The sequence below is a fragment of the Anolis carolinensis genome, chromosome 1 (genome assembly GCF_035594765.1).
Source record: "Anolis carolinensis isolate JA03-04 chromosome 1, rAnoCar3.1.pri, whole genome shotgun sequence".
In the NCBI taxonomy this organism is placed as follows: Eukaryota; Metazoa; Chordata; class Lepidosauria; order Squamata; family Dactyloidae; genus Anolis; species Anolis carolinensis.
The window spans coordinates 277,830,624-277,850,652 of NC_085841.1; the positions used below are offsets into that span (position 1 = coordinate 277,830,624).

General features: G+C 40.8%; 1 protein-coding gene across 13 annotated transcripts in view; it reads right to left on the minus strand.

Moving 5' to 3' along the window:
- ppfibp2 (PPFIA binding protein 2) overlaps positions 1-20,029 on the minus strand; it is a 139,591-nt gene that overhangs the window by 96,864 nt on the left and 22,698 nt on the right. For all 13 annotated transcript variants that reach the window (XR_010001956.1, XM_062967735.1, XM_062967734.1 and 10 more), the window contains exon 2: positions 9,585-9,683. Coding sequence is in view for 12 of the 13 variants with exons in the window: in XM_062967735.1 (XP_062823805.1) it covers positions 9,585-9,648 (64 nt within the window). In the remaining variant the exon portion in view is untranslated. The remainder of the gene's footprint in view (positions 1-9,584; positions 9,684-20,029) is intronic.

Sequence of the window (20,029 nt, forward strand, 5' to 3'; positions counted from 1 at the left end):
TACTGTATTTACGAATTTAGCACCAAAATATCATGATATATTGAAAATATTGATTACAAAAATGGCTTGGATAATCCAGAAGCTTGGATAAGTGAGACTTGGATAAGTGAGACTCTACTGTATTAAGATCAGATGAGGATAGGAAGAGGGCATTTCAAGCATATGTGTTAATGTCCAGGAATGGAATGAGATGGATGATACATTGTAATTAGCTGTGATAGATCTTTCAGCATGCCTCTAGAAAACAACAAAGGGCATATGTCAAAGGCAGTCATGACATGTGATGAATTGCAACTACAGAAAAATAACTTGACTTGAGCACATTTATGTAAAGCGTGCAAAGCCAGTGATCGAGTGTTAAAAGTTGAGCTGAACATTACAACTCTTAGTATGGTTGTCTCTTTTGCTCTCTATCATAGAATCAGAAAATTGAAAGAGACCTGGTGGGTCATCCAGTCCAACCCCCCTGCCAAGAAGCAAGAAAATTGCATTCCAAGCACCCCTGACAGACGGCCATCCAGCCTCTGTTTAAAAGCCTCCAAAGAAGGAGCCTCCACCACAGCAGTAGAGAGTTCCACTGCTGAACAGCTCTCACAGTTAGGAAGTTTTTCCTAATGATCAGGTGGAATCTCCTTTCCTGTAATTTGAAGCCATTGTTTTGTTCTAATCTCCAGGGCAGCAGAAAATAACCTTGCTCCCTCCTACTTATGACTTCCCCTCGCATATTTATACATGGCCATCATGTCTCTTCTCTTCTGCAAGCTAAACATGCCCAGTTCTTTAAGCTGATCCTCATAGGGCTTGTTCTTCAGACATTTGATCATTTTAGTCACCCTCCTCTGGACACATTCCAGCTTGTCAACATCACCATTAAATTGTGGTGTCCAAAATTGGACACAGTATTCCAGGTGTGGTCTGACCAAGGCAGAATGGAGAGATAGCATGACTTCCCTGGATCTAGACACTATACTCCTGTTTATCTAGGCCAAAATCCCACTGGCCTTTTTAGCTGCTGCATCACATTGTTGGCTTATGGTTAACTTATTGTCCACAAGGACTCCAAGATTTTTTTCACATGTACTGCTGTCAAGCCAAAAATCCCCCCATTCTGTATCTTTGCATTTCATTTTTTCTTCCTAAGTGGAGTATCTTGCATTTGTCCCTGTTGAACTTCATTTTGTTAGTTTCAACCTATCTCTCTAATCTGTTAGGTATCGTTTTGAATTCTGCTCCTGTCTTCTGGAGTATTAGCTATCCCTCCCAATTTGGTGCCTTCTACAAACTTGATGATCATGCCTTTTAATCTAAGTCAGTGGTTCTCAACCTGTAGGTCTCAACTCCTAAAAACCCCAGCCAGTTAACCAACTGTTAGGATTTCTGGGAGCTGAAGGCCAAAAACATCTGGGGACCCTAGATTGGGAACCACTGATCAAAGTCATTAATAAAGACGTTGAACAGAAACGGGTCCAGGATGGAACCCTGCTCATGGCACTCCACTCGTCACTTCTTTCCAGGATAAAAAGGAAGCATTAGTGAGCACCCTTTGGGTTTGTTCACTTAACCAATTATAGATCCAACTAATGGTAGTTTTGCCTAGCCCACATTTGACTAGTTTGTTTGCCAGAAGGTCATGGGGGACCTTGTCAGTAACCTGACTGAAATCCAGATACGCTACATCCACAGCATTCCCTGCATCTACCCAGCTCATAACTCTATCGAAAAAAGAGATCAGATTAGTCTGGCATGACTTGTTTTTGATAAATCCGTGTTGACTACTAACGATAACCACATTCATTTCCAAGTGTTTGCAGACCACTTCCTTAATGATTTTTTTTCCAGACTCTTACCTGGTATTGACGTGAGGCTGACCAGATGGTAATTGTTTGGGTCGTCCTTTTTTCCCTTCTTGAAGATAGGGACCACATTTGCCCTCTTCCAATCTGCTGGGACTTGTCCCAATTGCCAATAATTCTCAAAGATGATGCCAGTGGTTCCGAAATTACTTCTGCTGGTTCCTTCAGTGCTCATAAATTTAACCTTATTTTTACATAACAATATTGAACAGCCACTGAACAGCTACTTCAGAGCTATAAAGGATTTCAGTTAGTTTTTGGGCTCACACATGTGCATCTGTTTCTGTAAGTATTTGTTAGCCAAATCCTATGGGATCAAAGTGGAATATAAAAGCATCCTGCTGTCATAAACAGGGAATTGTTTTGAGGCAACATCCTTGAGGTGTCTTCTCTATGATATTTCTATACCATTAGCATGTCTCATGCTTTTAGACTTAATAAAGAATTTGTAGCTTGGAGTAATCATCTTCAGTTCTGGTGTGGGAACCCCCCTAAATAGCCTGGAAACTCCTTACAACAAGCCTTACTACATACTACCAAAATGACATGGAAATATACTGTGTGGATATTGTCCGAAACTGATTCCATGTCATGAGTAATCTGCATGTATACGAAAAAGCAACTACAAGTGTTGTTGTAACTTAAACATGAGCAACGTTTATTTGGTGTAAGGTTTCACACACAATCTTTATCTGTATTGTATGAAATTAGATTGAGCTCTAATTAGAACGGATATAAGTATACAGAATAATAGGACTAATGTTAATGTTAGCTAACAGGTTCCATTCATTCACTGTGTTTGCTTTAGGTGGGACTAAAATTAGATCTAGCCCTTTGCCTTTAGTAACACATACCAACATGGGTATCTGCTGGGACTTACCATGAACAGTTTGCCCATCGTATTTGAACCATTCTGATGTACTGCTATAATTTTTCAGAGTTTGTGAAAATAATGTTTACCATTCATTAAACATTTCATTCTGCACAGCATATGGCGTTTTTCTGTAATGCAATTGTTGCCAATGATAATACGTTTAGAAGTGTGTCTTTTCAGTGGGTACACTTTAGAAATATAAATGGCAGAAGAATGGCAGAACAAAATAAAGTTTATCATTCATCTTTGCTACTCATTTTGTATATCTTACTACATTAACACATACAAATGTGGAAGTTGGTAAAGAAGTAAATGAGAAAGAGTATTAATATCTGTATTGTCTTGTTCATACTCTGTTGTCTAAATAAAAAATATTGTTCAAATCACTGCATGAAATTTTATATCACTTCTCTTTTTCTGGACACAATTTCTTTTATCCTGAGGTCCTCTGCTGGCAATGTCCTTTCCAAAATGAAGAGGAAACCAAAAGTGCTAAATGGCAATTCCAGCATCTTGGGATAAAATAACATAGTACAAAAGAATAGCATAAGTCTGTGACTAAAAAAGGATGTCAGAAAAAATGATGTGTTGAAATCTGATGTGTTGAAATCCAAGCATCTATTCTACTTATTCATCTGAAAGCAACTTTATTTACTTATTAAATATCTACCCCGCATCCTATTTTATAGCCCTGAGTCCCTTCGGGTGAGAAGGGCGGAACAGAAATGATGGAAATAAATAATATCCCAGTGTGTCTGGGATTAGTTTAACAAATTTAAACAGCAAAAAACCCAGCAAAAACAATTGACATAGACTAAGAACAAATACAGTTAAAATACATGCTTATATAAAATTAATTGGGAGAGACCTGTAAGTGCAGGCTAAAATATTATGTCCCTTCTTTGCTGTCAGAACAGATTCAATTTATAATATCAACAATAATATTTTACATATGTAAGGCAGTCCCCAAGTTACTAACAAGATAGGTTCTGTAGGTTTGTTCTTATGTTGAATTTGTATGTATGTTGGAACAGGTACATTTTTAATGAGTCACTCCACTCCCACCCCCCACGCCCACAGTTTGGATACTATAGGGAAGGGTTAACACCTCTGTAGTGTTTGTTTTGTTATCTGTGTTCCTGTTCAGAAGATTTCAGCACACTTTCCATCCCTGTGATAATTTGATTTCGAAAAATTATGCTTATGGTGAAAACAAGGATTGGTGAGCAAACTTCAATGGAGATCCCTTTTCCCCATGATGATTCTTTTAGGAAACACCTTTTCCTCATGAGAACTCTTTCCTAGGAATAGATTTCTCCACTTCCTGTTGTCTCACCCCCCCCCCCCCTTCTTAACTAACAGTATGAGCTGTTTGTAACTCAGGAACTACCTACCGTGTTTCCCCGAAAATAAGACAGTGTCATATAGTAATTTTTGCTCCCAAAGATGCTCTAGGTCTTATTTTCAGGGGATGTCTTATTTTTCCATGGAAACGAATTCACATTTATTGTTGAACAAAAAAAAATTGAACATTTATTATATACTGCACAGTAGTTGTCATCACAAACCAGCATAACCAGACAAACTGTGAATCCTATCAAGAATTTCTTGTTACTACCATTATTTCCATGTACAACAATCTATGGTACCTACCAATCCTGCATGCTCTGGTGATCTGTTCACTGGGCATGCTTCCAAACAAAACCTTTGCTAGCGCTTACTTTCAGGGGAGGCCTTATATTTACCAATTCAGCAAAACTTCTACTAGGTCTTATTTTCTGGGGATGTCTTATTTTAGGGGAAACAGGGTATATAGAAGCTAAATTTCAGAATCTAAAAAAAATCTGAAACACGAAAGACTTCTACTTACAAGTATTTTGGGTAAGGGCCACTCCCCAATTAACCAATTAAAATTTGATGTATAAGATTATTATTTACATGGGAGCATATGTTAAAAACTAGTTAATTTAACCTTTTATGCTTGAGCTTCCCTTCTGCAAAAAATGTCTTGGTATTTCCAATGTTTGTATGAGGGTTGCAATGGATTGTTTTATTGTATTGGATATATTGTCTACCTGATTTATTCTTTTCATTGCTATGTTAGATTGGCAAAAAAAGAGCAACTATGATTTCATCAGATACCCAATGAAAAAGAGGATGTGCTTTTAAAAATGTTTCCGTGACAATAAGTACATTACCAGGAATAAGGACCATCTAAAAAGTGTCTCATTTTTTTCATACAGTACAAATAGGGTTACTAGGTGTCCCTTATTACAAGGGATGTCCCTTATTTTCAGGCTGAAAATCTCTTCCCTTATACAGGTGGCAAGTGCCACTTAATATAAGGTGTCTTCCTTATCTGAGGGTTACAAAGGTCTTCCTTTTATAAGGAACAGACAAAATGCTAGTATTTTTGAACTAGGCCATTCATAAAGACCAAAAATTGTGCATCGCAGCTTATGAATACTAATAATATAATTTTACCAAGAAATACATGACTAAATTAACTGAAAGGTTTACTTCCCTTTGGTGTTTAGGTAGAACATGAATTTGTTAATACTCTCTTCCTGAATGTCAACCCTCCACATCATGAATTTTGACTGTCTCTTATTTCTATTTTGAAAACCTAACATTTGGTCACAATTTTACAGATTTTAATGTCACAAAGACCAATGTAACTATTATATGATCATATTTAAGGCTGCTTGCCAAATATAGGAATAACCTTTCAAAATTTCAGTAAGTGTAGACTAATTTCTAGTCCACTGTTTAACTGAGATGAAGGAAAGGGGATACTTAATTGGTTTCCTGCACAGAGTTTGTATACCACAACAAGAATAACAATAGGAAAATCAGAACAGTCCAGCAACACAAAAGAAACGAAGCAATTCAAATGAACCATGAACTACTGACAGAATTAAAATCCATTCTGAAGGCATAAGAAATTATTACAGATGATGACTTTTTACAGTCTCATAGCCATTACAGCTATTAGTGTCCACTTACTAGACCCAAAGGTAATGACCCTTTTCAATTACAATTAAAATAATGTGGACTGAAGTAGAACAACCTTTCTTAGTGAAGCACTCAAAGCAAAATTTTTCAATTAATATTTCCATGATAGAAGATGCGCAAGGACACAACAAACAAACTAAAATAGCTCTTTCTTCCCCCTTTAGAGTCATTACCTTTATCTAAAATGAAAATAAAACAACTACATAAAGATATTCCTTCAAAGTTATACAAGATACATGGATTTAAAGGCACTTTACTACAGCCAACTTACTAGTACATCATTATTATAATTACTAATTTTTGTTTGTATCCCACCTTTCTCCAAAATTGGAAAAGGTTCACAATATTGTAAATAAATAAATAATAATAACCTGAAGTTCAACAGAGACAAATGCAAGATACTCCACTTCAGAAAAAATGAAATGCACAGATACAGAATGGGGGATGCTTGGCTCGATAGCAGAACATGTGAAAAAGATCTTGGAGTCCTCCTGGACAACAAGTTAAATACGAGCCAACTACGCAAAAGGCCCAATGGAATTTTGACCTGCATAAATAGGAGCCTAGTGTCTACATCCAGAGAAGTCAATCTACCCTTCTATTCTGTATTGTTCCAGATCACACCTGGAATACTATGTCAAATTCTGGACACCTCAGGGCTCTTCCACACAGCCATATAACCCAAAATATCAAAACAGAATAACCCACAATATCTGCTTTGAACTGGGTTATCTGAGTCCACACTGCCCTATATCCCAGTTCAATATTTGGTGCTAAATTCGCAAATATAGTAATTCCTACATAACATTACCATGTACAGTAGAGTCTCACTTATCCAAGCCTCGTTTATCCAAGCCTCTGGATAATCCAAGCCATTTTTGTAGTCAATGTTTTCAATATATCATGATATTTTGGTGCTAAATTCGTAAATACAGTAATTACAACATAACATTACTGCGTATTGAACTATTTTTTCTGTCAAATTTGTTGAATAACATGAAGTTTTGGTGCTTAATTTGTAAAATCATAACCTAATTTGATGTTTAATAGGCTTTCCCTTAATCCCTCTTTATTATCCAAGATATTCGCTTATCCAAGCTTCTGCCGGCCCGTTTAGCTTGGATAAGTGAGACTCTACTGTATTGAACTGCTTTTGCTGTTGATTTGTTGTAAAACATGATGTGTTGGTGCTTAATTTGTAAAATCATAATGTAATTTGATGTTTAATAGGCTTTTTCTTAATCCCTCCTTATTGTCCAACATTTTCGCTTATCCAACGCTTTTAATTTTCAGTGATTGCTTTGGGGGAGGGGGGGCACCAAAATTATGTTCACTTACACTTGAAAATTACCTACGGCCAGCCCTGGCTATTATGAACAATTTGCACAACACTTTGCAAATAAAATCACTAAGATCTGTTCTGATCCGGGTGCTGCATTTTCTAATTGAGGACTGGTGAGTAATAGACCTCTGACTACTGGAACCAGCTACTTGCAGATATAATGGTGGCAGGAGGATCCCACTAGGTAGCAGCAACAAACAGCAAACTATTCATCTCTCCAGATGGTTTCTCTGGTCTTCTCTTTCTGCTCAAACACTGTAACCACAATTTAATTTCTATCCTACTTTTCTTTGAGACTGGCAGCTCAAAACAATCCGTGAATTTGATCATAAATTTATTTGGAAACTTTTACTTTTCTTTCAGGTTCTAAATAATAGCTAAATAATAGTTACAATTCTGTAGCAATTGCTAGTGCGAAATGAGTGACAGCTAGGAACACACAGGTCAGGTTTTATTTATACATACAGATTCCTCAACACTAGATTAAATGATGTTTTACATGTAACTTTTAGAGTACTAATATAGTTAAGGAAGTGATCGTAGGGCTCATTATAATTTGTGTGCATTTCCAGGACTGAGCTAGCTAACTAAGGCTGGCCATCGAACATTCTTAATTCTCAAAGCAGTTAACAACATAGCTGTAACAAAGCAGAAGAGCCTAGAGACACTGACTTATCTGTCACATTTGATCATATCAAAAGCAATTCCACAGTGATCGGGTCAGACAGTTGTACCCTTATACGCTTCAAACATAATATTGTATTTAAATTATGCAGAATTGCGAGCAAGGAAGCTTTTATTTCCTCTAGCCCTGGAAACATGCCAAACAGTAAAAAAGGAAGGCAGATTGTCCTTTTATGATACACCCAATTTCTGTTCCCTACATTATCCTCATTAAATTCTCCACACAGACAACCTTGAAGTACCATGTTAGACATTATTAGTTTAAATGACTGGGGTCTCCTCTTTTCCCTTGAGGTGCCTATCTCTAAGGAAGATGTGGTTACTTCCCCCCCCCTCCCCCATCATAGTAGCCAATTTCCACACTCTGACACACATGCTCTTTTTTTTCTAGGTGTATTACGGACAGAGTAATGTGTACTCCAGGCTACCACTCACCAAACACTTTCTAAGTTAGGTCAGAATTTCAAACCTAAGTAACACCGTGGAGAAGCTGCAGCAATTGAAATCAAAAGAAAATATGCCTTCAAAAACAGCAGCATGATTGCACCCTATCAATATCTTAGATAGGGTCAGCACTGCTATTATGTTAATGGACGAAAGAGACATAGTCAGCAGCCACTCTTGCCCTAGCAAGGTCTTCTGTTCAGTCACTCTAGTAGAGAACTGACTTCAATGTCCACATCTGCACTGGTCCATATAGAAGATCCCATAGTAGCGCCTGTTCTCCCTACCCCAGAAAAAAGGCAGCTTCAAAGAGAGCAAGAGAGCTTGGTTACCACACTTCTCCACCAAGCCGCAGGGTGGGGACTGAGTCACTGCTAGCTGGGCCAGTATCCAGAGGGATTGGGGATGTGATCCCCTGCTTCTACTGGCAGGATGGCATTACTTTCTTCTTCAAAGGGTCTAGGAGGGTGTGTGTGTACCCCTACTGCATCCTTCTCCTAAAGGTACCAATGATGCTAATGGGGTTGGGAGGGAGACTGCTCTCAGTAATGTCTCCTTCCCAGGTTCTCCCTCCAGCCCCATGCAATCAGAAAGGGGGTGGTGGTGGCACTTTGCTTCCTGCCCAAAGTAATTACACTGATTGCAAAGGTGCATTAAAAAACGTTTAAGCTGAATTCCTACATACATACACCCCAGTAGGTCTTACTAAATGTAATAAACCTTGCCTCAGAGCAGGTACAAAGCACATTATTAAATTTCATACTGTTTTAATGTATGTTCCTGTTCATTTGTTAAGGATTACACTACACAAACATTTAATAAGAAACAAAGCAATTCAGGTATTCTCTTGAAGACAGAATTTCATAACCCTATCCAATATGACAACTAATTTTTCAGATGCATATCCTCACGACTTCAGTAAGTTATTCCAGTTAGTCTGTTTGCCTTCTTCTGAATTACACAACTGATTTAAGATTGCTTTTCCTTTATTTCAGAATATCACCACTGCCTTTAAGAATACCATCAGAAGTAGAGTTGCCAGATGGAAAACTGGCGTGTGGTTTGTTATCTAGTTGTATTTCTTCTTCTACAAAACCACCAAAGGCACAAGTATTCTGCCCAGTTTTCAATCTGGCAACCCTTTATATGAACATCTAAGCATGTTTTCAGATGACTATGCTGCATATTATATAGAGTGGTGCAAGGCCCTTAAGATTAATTTCATCCCTCACCTTAAATAAAAGAAGGCTTGAAGAAGAAAAAAACTTAAGAGGCGAGGTGAGTATAGAGGCATCAAAATATGACACTGTTACTGAGATTTGAGAACACATATGGTATTTTTAAAAGGCTTCAAAATAAGTAATTATCATACCTGCAATTATATCATCCATTTGTTCTAGAGCAGCTTCAAGCATATGGCTAGCATCAGAAGTCATGGTTTCTTATCTTGTTCAGACCTTCCTTTATTGGTCTAAAAGGAAGGAGAGAAAGCTCATAGTTATCAGAGTAAGAGTAAGATTGCCATCAGTATTAGCATATGAGTTTAACAAACTATCAGCAAAGGGTAGCACATTTAAAATAAAAATAACTAAATGGAAAACAGTCTTTTTTGTTCAATCGCTTCCGACTCTTTGTGAACTCATGGACTAGCCCATGTCAGAGCTCCTTATTGGCTGTTGCGACCCCCAGCTCCTTCAAGGTCAAGCCAGTCACTTCAAGGATACCATCCATCCACCTTGCCCTTGGTCGACTCCTCTTCCTTTTTCCTTCCATTTTCCCCAGCATCATTCTCTTATCCAAACTTTCCAGTCTTCTCATTATGTGGCCAAAGTACTTCATCTTTGTACTTCAAAGGAGGTTAAGACAAACCTCCTTTGAAAAAGTTGGTACACAATATCATAACAATATTGCCATAGAAGTGCTACAGAGCTATCTATAGTGTATATTTGGAATTCAAGTGTTTCTAAAATGATGTAAAGTGATGAAAAATAATAAGTATATAATTTGATCACTAGTAAGGTTTTTTATTTATTTAATTTTATTTTTTAAAAATATATATTAGTAGCAAAATGCCACCCTAATTGTAAGAGCTTCCTATTTTCTAGTTTTATGACACCAGAAAGTAGTTAACAGATGTGTTTTAATGTTTTCCAGCACTCCCAGACTTTCTGAACTCATGATTAAGAAAGCTCTTCAGGTGGTAAAGCCAATGAAGGAATGTTGCCCCAAACTCAACTATTCCTGCACAAAATCTCTTGTTTTAAGTGTGCCATTCACAAGCTGATTAAAAGTTCATCTCAGGACATGATTGCTTCAAATAAATTAGTGCCCTTCTCTGAAAAATTTTTTCACTATGCAGATATGTCTGCTATGTATGGGTATTACTTTACTGACCATTATGATCTCTGCAAACATAAAAAATAATAAATAGGTATGCATTATCATAGGCAGAAAGTGCCCAAATTGCTTACTTTGTTGTGCATTTACACATTCAGAAATAAAGTATTTTTAACCAAAGTTATATGCATTAAACAGACATATGTACATTTCTGTTCCAAACAAGATGTCACATTTCCTCTCAAGGTGGCATTCTAAACAGAGGAATGACAACGCATAGATCTGAGTGGCACTTTTACTCTGTATAGCTCAAAATATCTGCACCTGTAGTCATAAGCCAGAATGGTGTAGTGGTTTGAATATTGATCTAGGACTTTAGGAGACTAGGATTCAAATTTCTATGCAACTATGGAAGCCTATTAATGATCTTGGGAAACTCAGCCTCATAGGGAGCCAATGACAAGCCTCCTCTAAAGAAATCTTGCCAAGAAAAGTGTTATGGTTGAGCCTTCTGGCTCCGATACTAGCAGACGAGGTCGTAAGACTCCTCGAGAGTCAGACTCTCTTGAGGAGCGCGAAAGGAAACAACTCCGGGACTTATTTGCAGAACCAACAGACGAAGACTCCTTTGAGGGTTTTACCGAGGGAATGGAGGAAGAGATGGTTAGCTCAGAGGAGGATGACATGGAATGGACTCGTGTGAGGGAGGATTTGGGTGTCGCCGGCAATGATAGCATGGGAGGCGACTGGCGGGTTGCAGGATCGGACCCGTGGACGGGCTGGAGGGATGGAACGGGATCCACAGCTGGGGATGCTGTGGGGCGTAGTCAAAGGTGTTTTAGCTCTGACGAGGATGATGATGATGAGGCACCTGGAATTAGGATAGCAGCTGACAGCGATGAGGAGTTGTGAACTGGCATAAAATGGGGTCTAGAATCAATGGCTAATTGCGTTGGGCAAGGTAATCTGGACGAACGCTTGGGCTCTTGTTGGGGAACTTCCTGAAGACGGGTGTGATTCGTTTGCTGAATACGTAAGTTACCAAGGACACTGGGCATAGACGGCGGGAGGAACTGTGTGGGCTTTTTCTGTGCAACCTGTGTTTAATCTTGATAGCTTGGACCTCCGTCGTCTTTTTGACGGACATTAATTGCCTACTCTGGATTGACGCTGGACTGACTGACTGACTGACTACGACCTCGGACTATCCCTTCTGTGGCTATCGGTGGATCTTGTGAACTAAAGACGTCTGTACCTGGCTTTCGACCCTGGACCGGATTGGGACCCTGCTTACCGTTGCTACCCTGATTGATGTGCCTGGACCCGGATTTCGCTCGTTGCACGGAGGAGTAACAACCTTAGTTACTCAATTGTAGCTTTTGAGTAGCAGAGAGGAATCTGCTGCCAGTTATTTGTGTTACATTGAATCTTTGTTTATCAACTTTTGTTTGTTTAAATTGCCAGGCTGAAGTAAGCATTTTTGATTTAACCCGGATTAAACTCCTGTTTAATCCGGTTTATCTTTTGAACCGTTTTTAGTACCAGCGGAGTCTTTTTGTATCTTTTCACATTGAAGGCAAGTGTTTGCCTAGTCCTTTGTTTCTTACGGGCATTTTTCAGTTCTGTAACTTTAATAAACTGTGTTGAACTTTATTTGGTGGCGTTCTGTCTGTGACAAAAAGTTTGTGATAGGTTTGCCTTAGGGATGTCAGAAGGCACATAACAACAAAATCCTGCAGTCACAGAAGTACTATACTGAAGAGTCATGCCTACTGACTGCAGGCCTAGCATTGAAAATGGTAGACCTCTAGATGTTGAAGTATCAGCATATAAAGCGGAAAGTGGAACAAGTAACACTTTCACAATACACAAAACTAAGATTTAACTTTGATAGCCATGGCTCCATGTTATGGTTGAGCCTTATGACTCCAATACTGGGAGACGTGGTCGTAAGACTCCTCGAGAGTCAGACTCTATTGAGGAGCGAGAGAGGAAACGGCTGCGGGACATATTTGCAGAATCAACTGACGAAGACTCCTTTGAGGGTTTTACTGAGAGAATGGAGGAAGAGGTGGTTAGCTCAGAGGAGGATGACATGGAATGGACTCGTGTGAGGGAGGATTTGGGTGTTCCTGGTAATGATAGCATGGGAAGCGACTGGCGGGTTGCAGGATCGGACCCGTGGACGAGTTGGAGGGATGGGACGGGATCCACAGCTGGGGATGCTGTGGGGCGTAGTCAAAGATGTTTTAGCTCTGATGAGGATGATGATGATGAGGCACCTGGAATTAGGGTAACACCTGATAGCGATGAGGAGTTGTAACTGGCATAAAATGGGGTCTTGAATCCAGGGCTAATTGCGTTGGGCAAGGTAATCTGGACGAACGCTTGGGCTCTTGTTGGGAATTTCCTGAAGACGGGTGTGTTTCGTTTGCTGACTACCTTGGACCTCCGTCGTCTTCTTGACGGACATTATTTACCTACTCGGAATTGACGCTGGACTGGCTGACTGACTGACTGACTGACTGGCTGACTACGACCTTTGACTACCCTCTCTTTGGCTATCGGAGGATTTCGTGGAACCTAAGACGCCTGCACCTGGCCTTCAACCTCGGACCGGATTGGGACCCCGCTGACCGCTGCAACCCTGATTGATGTGTTTGGACCCGGAGTTCACCCGCTGCACGGAGGAGTAACAACTTAGTTGCTCAACCACAGCTGTTGAGTAGCAGAGAGGAATCTGCTACCAGTATTTATGTTCTATTGAAGCTTTATTTACCAGCTTTTGTTTGTTTTAAGTCCCAGGCTGAAGTAAGCATTTTTGGTTTAACCCGGATTAAACTCCTGTTTAATCCGGTTTAGCTTTTGAACCGTTTTTGAGTGACTTTTCACATTGAAGGCGAGTGTTTGCCTAGCTCTTTGTTTTGTACGAGCATTTTTGGTTCTGTATCTTTAATAAACTGTGTTGAATCTTATCTGGTGGCGTTCTGTCCTTGACAGATTGCCCAACGCCAGAAAGAAGTTTTTTCTAGTTAGGTAATTACGTCTAGAAGACGATGGAGGAGCTTAAGGCTCGTTTTGACCAGCTGCAGGCTGCATTTTACGCTGCACAAGCAGCACAGCCAGCTAAAGGACATGTTATGACTCCCGAACGTTTTGACGGGTCTCGAAATAAGTTGCCTATTTTTTTGGCGCAAATTGAACTTTATTTTTCCCAAATTAGTGCTCAGGCTTTTCCTACGGACACCAGTAAGGTGGCATTTATTTTGAGTTTATTGACCGGTCCTGCGGGACAATGGGCCACTAATTTAATTTTGGGAAACGACCCAGTCAAGGACAATTTAAATGATTTCAAGAAGTTACTATCTGACACTTTTGGGGACCCCCTCCGTATGGAGAATGCTAGCTGGGCTCTTTATCGGTTGAAACAGGGAAAGGGGTCTGTTTTGGACTATTTAAACAAGTTTAACTCTTATCGCCATCAACTTGACTGGGGAGAGAACGCGTTTATGCTCTTGTTTATTGCGGGCTTAAATGATTATCTCCAGGATGAATTGGCGCGTTTAGAGCCGGCAGAAAACTGGGACGCTTTGGTGGCAAAAGTTTTGCGTTTAGACGCCCGGTTCGAATCTCGCAAACAGTCTAGAGCAATGTATGCGCCAACTGTATCTGCGCCTAGGGCACCTGTAGCAAAAGGGGAGGAACCTATGGAACTTGGGGTGTTTAGAAAATTGTCAACGGCAGAAAAGGACCGTAGAAGACAATTGGGACTGTGTTTGTATTGCGGGAACGCTGGGCATTTTGCTAGAAATTGTAATGTTAAGCCTTCTCAGCTTTCGGGAAAAGGTCAGCCCTAGTGCGACGTGAGTCCAACGCACTAGGGCTTCTAAAGCAGTCACTTGAGGGGAAGAAACATGTCTTTGTACCCATTTCTTTATCTGTTGGGGGAAAAGAACTTGCTTCTACTCTGGCACTGCTGGACTCAGGGGCTACGGTCTCATATGTGGATGTTGGGTTTGCAAGGAAGCATGGGCTTCCTACAGTACGAAAAGCATGCGATATATGGGTGGAAGGAGCGGACGGGAAACTGCTGGAGTCTGGGGTGGTTAATCGTGAGACCTCAGAAATAACGTGGGAGGTACAAGGAGTAACGGGAAAGTTTGTTTGGGACATTACACGTTTACCAAGATATGATGTAATCCTGGGAATGGATTGGTTGACTTTGGTAAATCCTCAAGTGGATTGGGTAAAGCGTACTATAGCTTTTAATAGGCAGGAATGTTTTGCTCTTAGTACTTCTCAGCCTGACATGGAGGGTGTGCCTGTTGAATATAAGGAATTTCAAGACGTGTTTTGTAAGAGGGAAGCAGATAAGTTGCCGCCTCATAGACCATATGATTGTGCGATTAGACTAGTAGAAGGCGCTAAATTACCAGCAGGAAGGTTGTACGCTTTAACAGTACCAGAAAGACAAGCTTTGAGGGAATTTCTTGACGAGAACCTAGCCAAAGGGTTTATCCGCCCATCTAGCTCTCCAACTGCCGCACCTGTGTTCTTTGTAGCTAAAAAGACGGGAGAGCTTAGACTAGTGTGTGATTATCGGGTACTTAATAAAAACACCATTCGTGATAGGTATCCGCTACCTTTGATTTCGGAATTACTATCGAGAGTGCAAGGGGCTAAGATCTTTACCAAGCTTGACCTGCGGGGGGCGTATAACTTGATTAGGATACGGGAAGGTGACGAATGGAAGACGGCATTTAACACGTGTTTCGGATGTCACGAGTTCCGAGTAATGCCTTTCGGACTTTGCAATGCGCCCGCGGTCTTCCAAAGATTCATAAATGATGTGTTTAGGGATTTAATTGATCAATTTGTGGTGGTTTATTTGGACGATATATTGATTTTCTCTAAGGATGAAAGGGAACACCAGCAGCATGTGAAACAGGTACTGCACAGTCTACGGGGTAATGGGCTTTTTGCTAAGGCTTCCAAATGTGTGTTTCATGTGTCTGAAGTTGAGTTCCTGGGACATGTAGTTTCGGGAAAAGAACTCAAAATGGATCCGCACAAAGTTGACGCAGTCAACTCATGGCAAGAACTCAAGTCTAAGAAAGATGTACAGCGATTCTTGGGATTTGCTAACTATTACCGAGAGTTTATCCCAAACTTTGCCAAACTCACTGTACCTTTAATGCAACTTTTGCAAAAGAAACAACCGTTTGTGTGGGGACGGGAGGCTCACGATGCATTTCTACAGTTGAAGTCTAGTTTCCAGGCTGACAACATCCATCCGGACATTAATAGACCGTTCATAGTAGAAGCAGACGCTTCTAGCTATGCATTGGGGGCTGTATTATCGCAAAGAGATTCTTCAGGGACTTTGCGTCCCTGTGGATTTTACTCCAGACAGCTAACACCTTTTGAACAAAACTATACCATCTGGGAAAAGGAGTTGTTGGCTATCAAGGTGGCGTTTGAGGTGTGGCGGCACTGGTTAGAGGGCGCACGACATCAAATTGTGGTCAGATCTGACCATAAGAATTTAGAACATTTACAAACTGCCAAGAAATTGAATCAACGTCAGATTCGATGGGCTTTGTTTTTCTCCAGGTTCAATTTTAAAGTTCAGTTTGTAGAAGGGAAGGAAAACTTGCGGGCAGATGCATTATCTCGTAAGCCGGAGTATAAGACTTGCGAGCAGCCAGTGTGTCAGACAGTTTTGCCAACTGCCTCTTTATGTGTGGTGGACAATGAGACGGGATTACATGCTCAAATCCTAGAGGATCAGAAAGATGATAACTGGACCCAGGAACAACTCATGCTACTTTCGGTAGGAAATCGTACTATGCTGCCTCATTTACAAGACCAGGAGGGGGTATTAGTACGTAATGGTCAGGTTTATGTACCGGCAGGGGCGCTTAGGTTAGAAGTTATCAGGGCACATCATGACGAACCAATGGCTGGGCATTTTGGCAGATTTAAGACCGTACAACTCATTACCAGAAGCTATTGGTGGCCAAAGAGGCGTCAGGACATTCTCCGCTTTTGTGATACCTGCGCCGTTTGTCAACAGAGTAAGACGCCTGCCGGGCGCCCTAGGGGGTTATTATCCTCCTTGCCTGTTCCTGAGAGACCATGGCAGATTATTTCCATGGATTTTATTTCTGACTTGCCTAGGTCTGGGGGTTATACATGTATTTGGGTGGTGGTGGATCTATTTTCTAAAATGGCTCATTTTATACCGTGTTCCACAATTCCTGCAGCTCCTACATTGGCTTTATTATTTACCAAACATATCTTTCGCTTGCATGGAGCTCCTGAGGTTATTGTTTCTGATAGAGCTCCTCAGTTTGTGTCTCGTTTTTGGAGGCACTTCCATGAGTGTTTGGGAACCAAATTGAATGTGTCTTCTGCTTTTCATCCACAAACAGATGGTCAATCTGAAAGAGTGAATGGGCTGTTGGAACAATATTTACGTTGTTTTTGTCTGGAGCAGCCAACTGCTTGGGTTAAGTGGTTGTCGGTGGCTGAGTTCGCCTATAATAATGCTGTACACACGTCTAGTCAACACACTCCCTTTGAGTTAACTTATGGCTTTCATCCGCGGGGAGGGGTGGCGCCGTCGACTAATGTGGTTTCCTCTGATCCGGTGTACCGTTCGTCTGAAATGGCTGCCTTACATGATGTTGCTCGCCGGCTGTTGTTAGAAGCTAAGGCAGCGCAGAAGACTCAAGCCGACCGCCATAGACAAGCCGGGGAGGAGTTGGAGGAAGGGGATCTGGTTTGGCTGTCTTCTAAATATATTAAACAGGCTGGAGGAAAGTTTGCGCCACGGTATTTGGGACCTTTTCCTATTACTAAAAAAATCTCTTCTGTGGCATTTAGACTGCGTTTACCTTCTTCTTTTAAGATCCACCCTGTCTTTCACCGTTCTTTGTTAAAGTTAGATACTTCTGGGCGCCGTAACACTGTAGCTGAAGACATTACTGCTGTAACTCCACCTTTGGAGGAGGAGGCCTTTGTGAGAGGGGATAGTGTTATGGTTGAGCCTTATGACTCCAATACTGGGAGAAGTGGTCGTAAGACTCCTCGAGAGTCAGACTCTATTGAGGAGCGAGAGAGGAAACGGCTGCGGGACATATTTGCAGAATCAACTGACGAAGACTCCTTTGAGGGTTTTACTGAGAGAATGGAGGAAGAGGTGGTTAGCTCAGAGGAGGATGACATGGAATGGACTCGTGTGAGGGAGGATTTGGGTGTTCCTGGTAATGATAGCATGGGAAGCGACTGGCGGGTTGCAGGATCGGACCCGTGGACGAGTTGGAGGGATGGGACGGGATCCACAGCTGGGGATGCTGTGGGGCGTAGTCAAAGATGTTTTAGCTCTGATGAGGATGATGATGATGAGGCACCTGGAATTAGGGTAACACCTGATAGCGATGAGGAGTTGTAACTGGCATAAAATGGGGTCTTGAATCCAGGGCTAATTGCGTTGGGCAAGGTAATCTGGACGAACGCTTGGGCTCTTGTTGGGAATTTCCTGAAGACGGGTGTGTTTCGTTTGCTGACTACCTTGGACCTCCGTCGTCTTCTTGACGGACATTATTTACCTACTCGGAATTGACGCTGGACTGGCTGACTGACTGACTGACTGACTGGCTGACTACGACCTTTGACTACCCTCTCTTTGGCTATCGGAGGATTTCGTGGAACCTAAGACGCCTGCACCTGGCCTTCGACCTCGGACCGGATTGGGACCCCGCTGACCGCTGCAACCCTGATTGATGTGTTTGGACCCGGAGTTCGCCCGCTGCACGGAGGAGTAACAACTTAGTTGCTCAACCACAGCTGTTGAGTAGCAGAGAGGAATCTGCTGCCAGTATTTATGTTCTATTGAATCTTTATTTACCAGCTTTTGTTTGTTTTAAGTCCCAGGCTGAAGTAAGCATTTTTGGTTTAACCCGGATTAAACTCCTGTTTAATCCGGTTTAGCTTTTGAACCGTTTTTGAGTGACTTTTCACATTGAAGGCGAGTGTTTGCCTAGCTCTTTGTTTTGTACGAGCATTTTTGGTTCTGTATCTTTAATAAACTGTGTTGAATCTTATCTGGTGGCGTTCTGTCCTTGACACTCCATCCTCTGGAATTTTGGGATCTGCAGTTGAGGAAGGGGTACTTAGACTTCTCAAACTGAAAACCCATAAAATCTCTCCACATTAACAAAGCACCCCCCTCTTTGAACCCAGGTAAACAGATTCTGGTCTAGCATTCTCACTGAACAATCCATCACAAGAACTATACATCCTGTAAATCAAAATTGGGCCAGTCATCATCCAACACACTAGTCCTCTTAATTTTATTTTGGCCATTAGTAAAAAATAATGAGGAGAAAAAAGAGTGTTCCTGTCTACAAACAAAGAATAATTACTACAACAAGAGCAAATGGCTTTTCAGAGTCTTAAAGCCACATGCATGGAAACAGCTAATTATCAAGGTTAGCTAGCTTGTTAAAACGTTCCTGTCAGATTTTATTGCCAGCAGTCTTGTTTGTGGGGAAAGGGGAGAGATGAGGCTTTATTTATATAATGTTCATAAGTGGATTTTGGATCTTATGTGGAGCTTGCAAAGTGTGATGGCAGGCTTGATTTTTTAAAGGAAAAATAAGCAGCATTAATTTGCAAATTTATAGCAACTGAAACTCTGGGAAAGAGAACAAAAGCACATACAGTAGAGTCTCACTTATCCAACCTTTGCTTATCCAACATTCTGTATTATCCAACGCAGTCTGCCTTTTAGTAGTAAATGTTTTTGTAGTCAATGTTTTCAATACATTGTGATGTTTTGGTAATAAATTCGTAAATACAGTAATTACTACATAACGTTACCGTTTATTGAACTGCTTTTTTCTGTCATTTTGTTGTAAAATGTTTTGTTGCTTAATTTGTAAAATCATAATGTAATTTGATGCTTAATAGACTTTTCCTTAATCCCTCCTTATTATCCAATATTTTTGCTTATCCAACGTTCTGTCAGCCCATTTATGTTGGATAAGTGAGACTCTACTGTATTAGCAAACCATAGCTACAGTTCTGAAGATAATGAAAGAAAGGGCTTAATCAAGCTTCAGGTTCCCAAGAGTTTTTAGCCTATAGTCAGTTTGTCCTGCTGAACTGACACATCTCAAGGAGAGCAGAACACAGAGCAGTGAGCCCCCCAAGCATATACACTGGTGTAGATGGCTCCTCAAATATCTTGGACCAAAAAGGTACCAAGCAGTACTCTGAATTTAGTTCAAAACACAAGTGGATGGTCGGTGGGGAGAAACTATCATTTTCAGCAAGCTAATGATGTCAAAACATATGCCTCTTTCCTATACACTTAAGAGAACATTAATCCAAATGAAACCTGTTCCTTTGGGCGCAAGAACACTGATCCGTCTTTTCAATAAATGTAGATAATAAGGCTCCCCTGAAAAAATA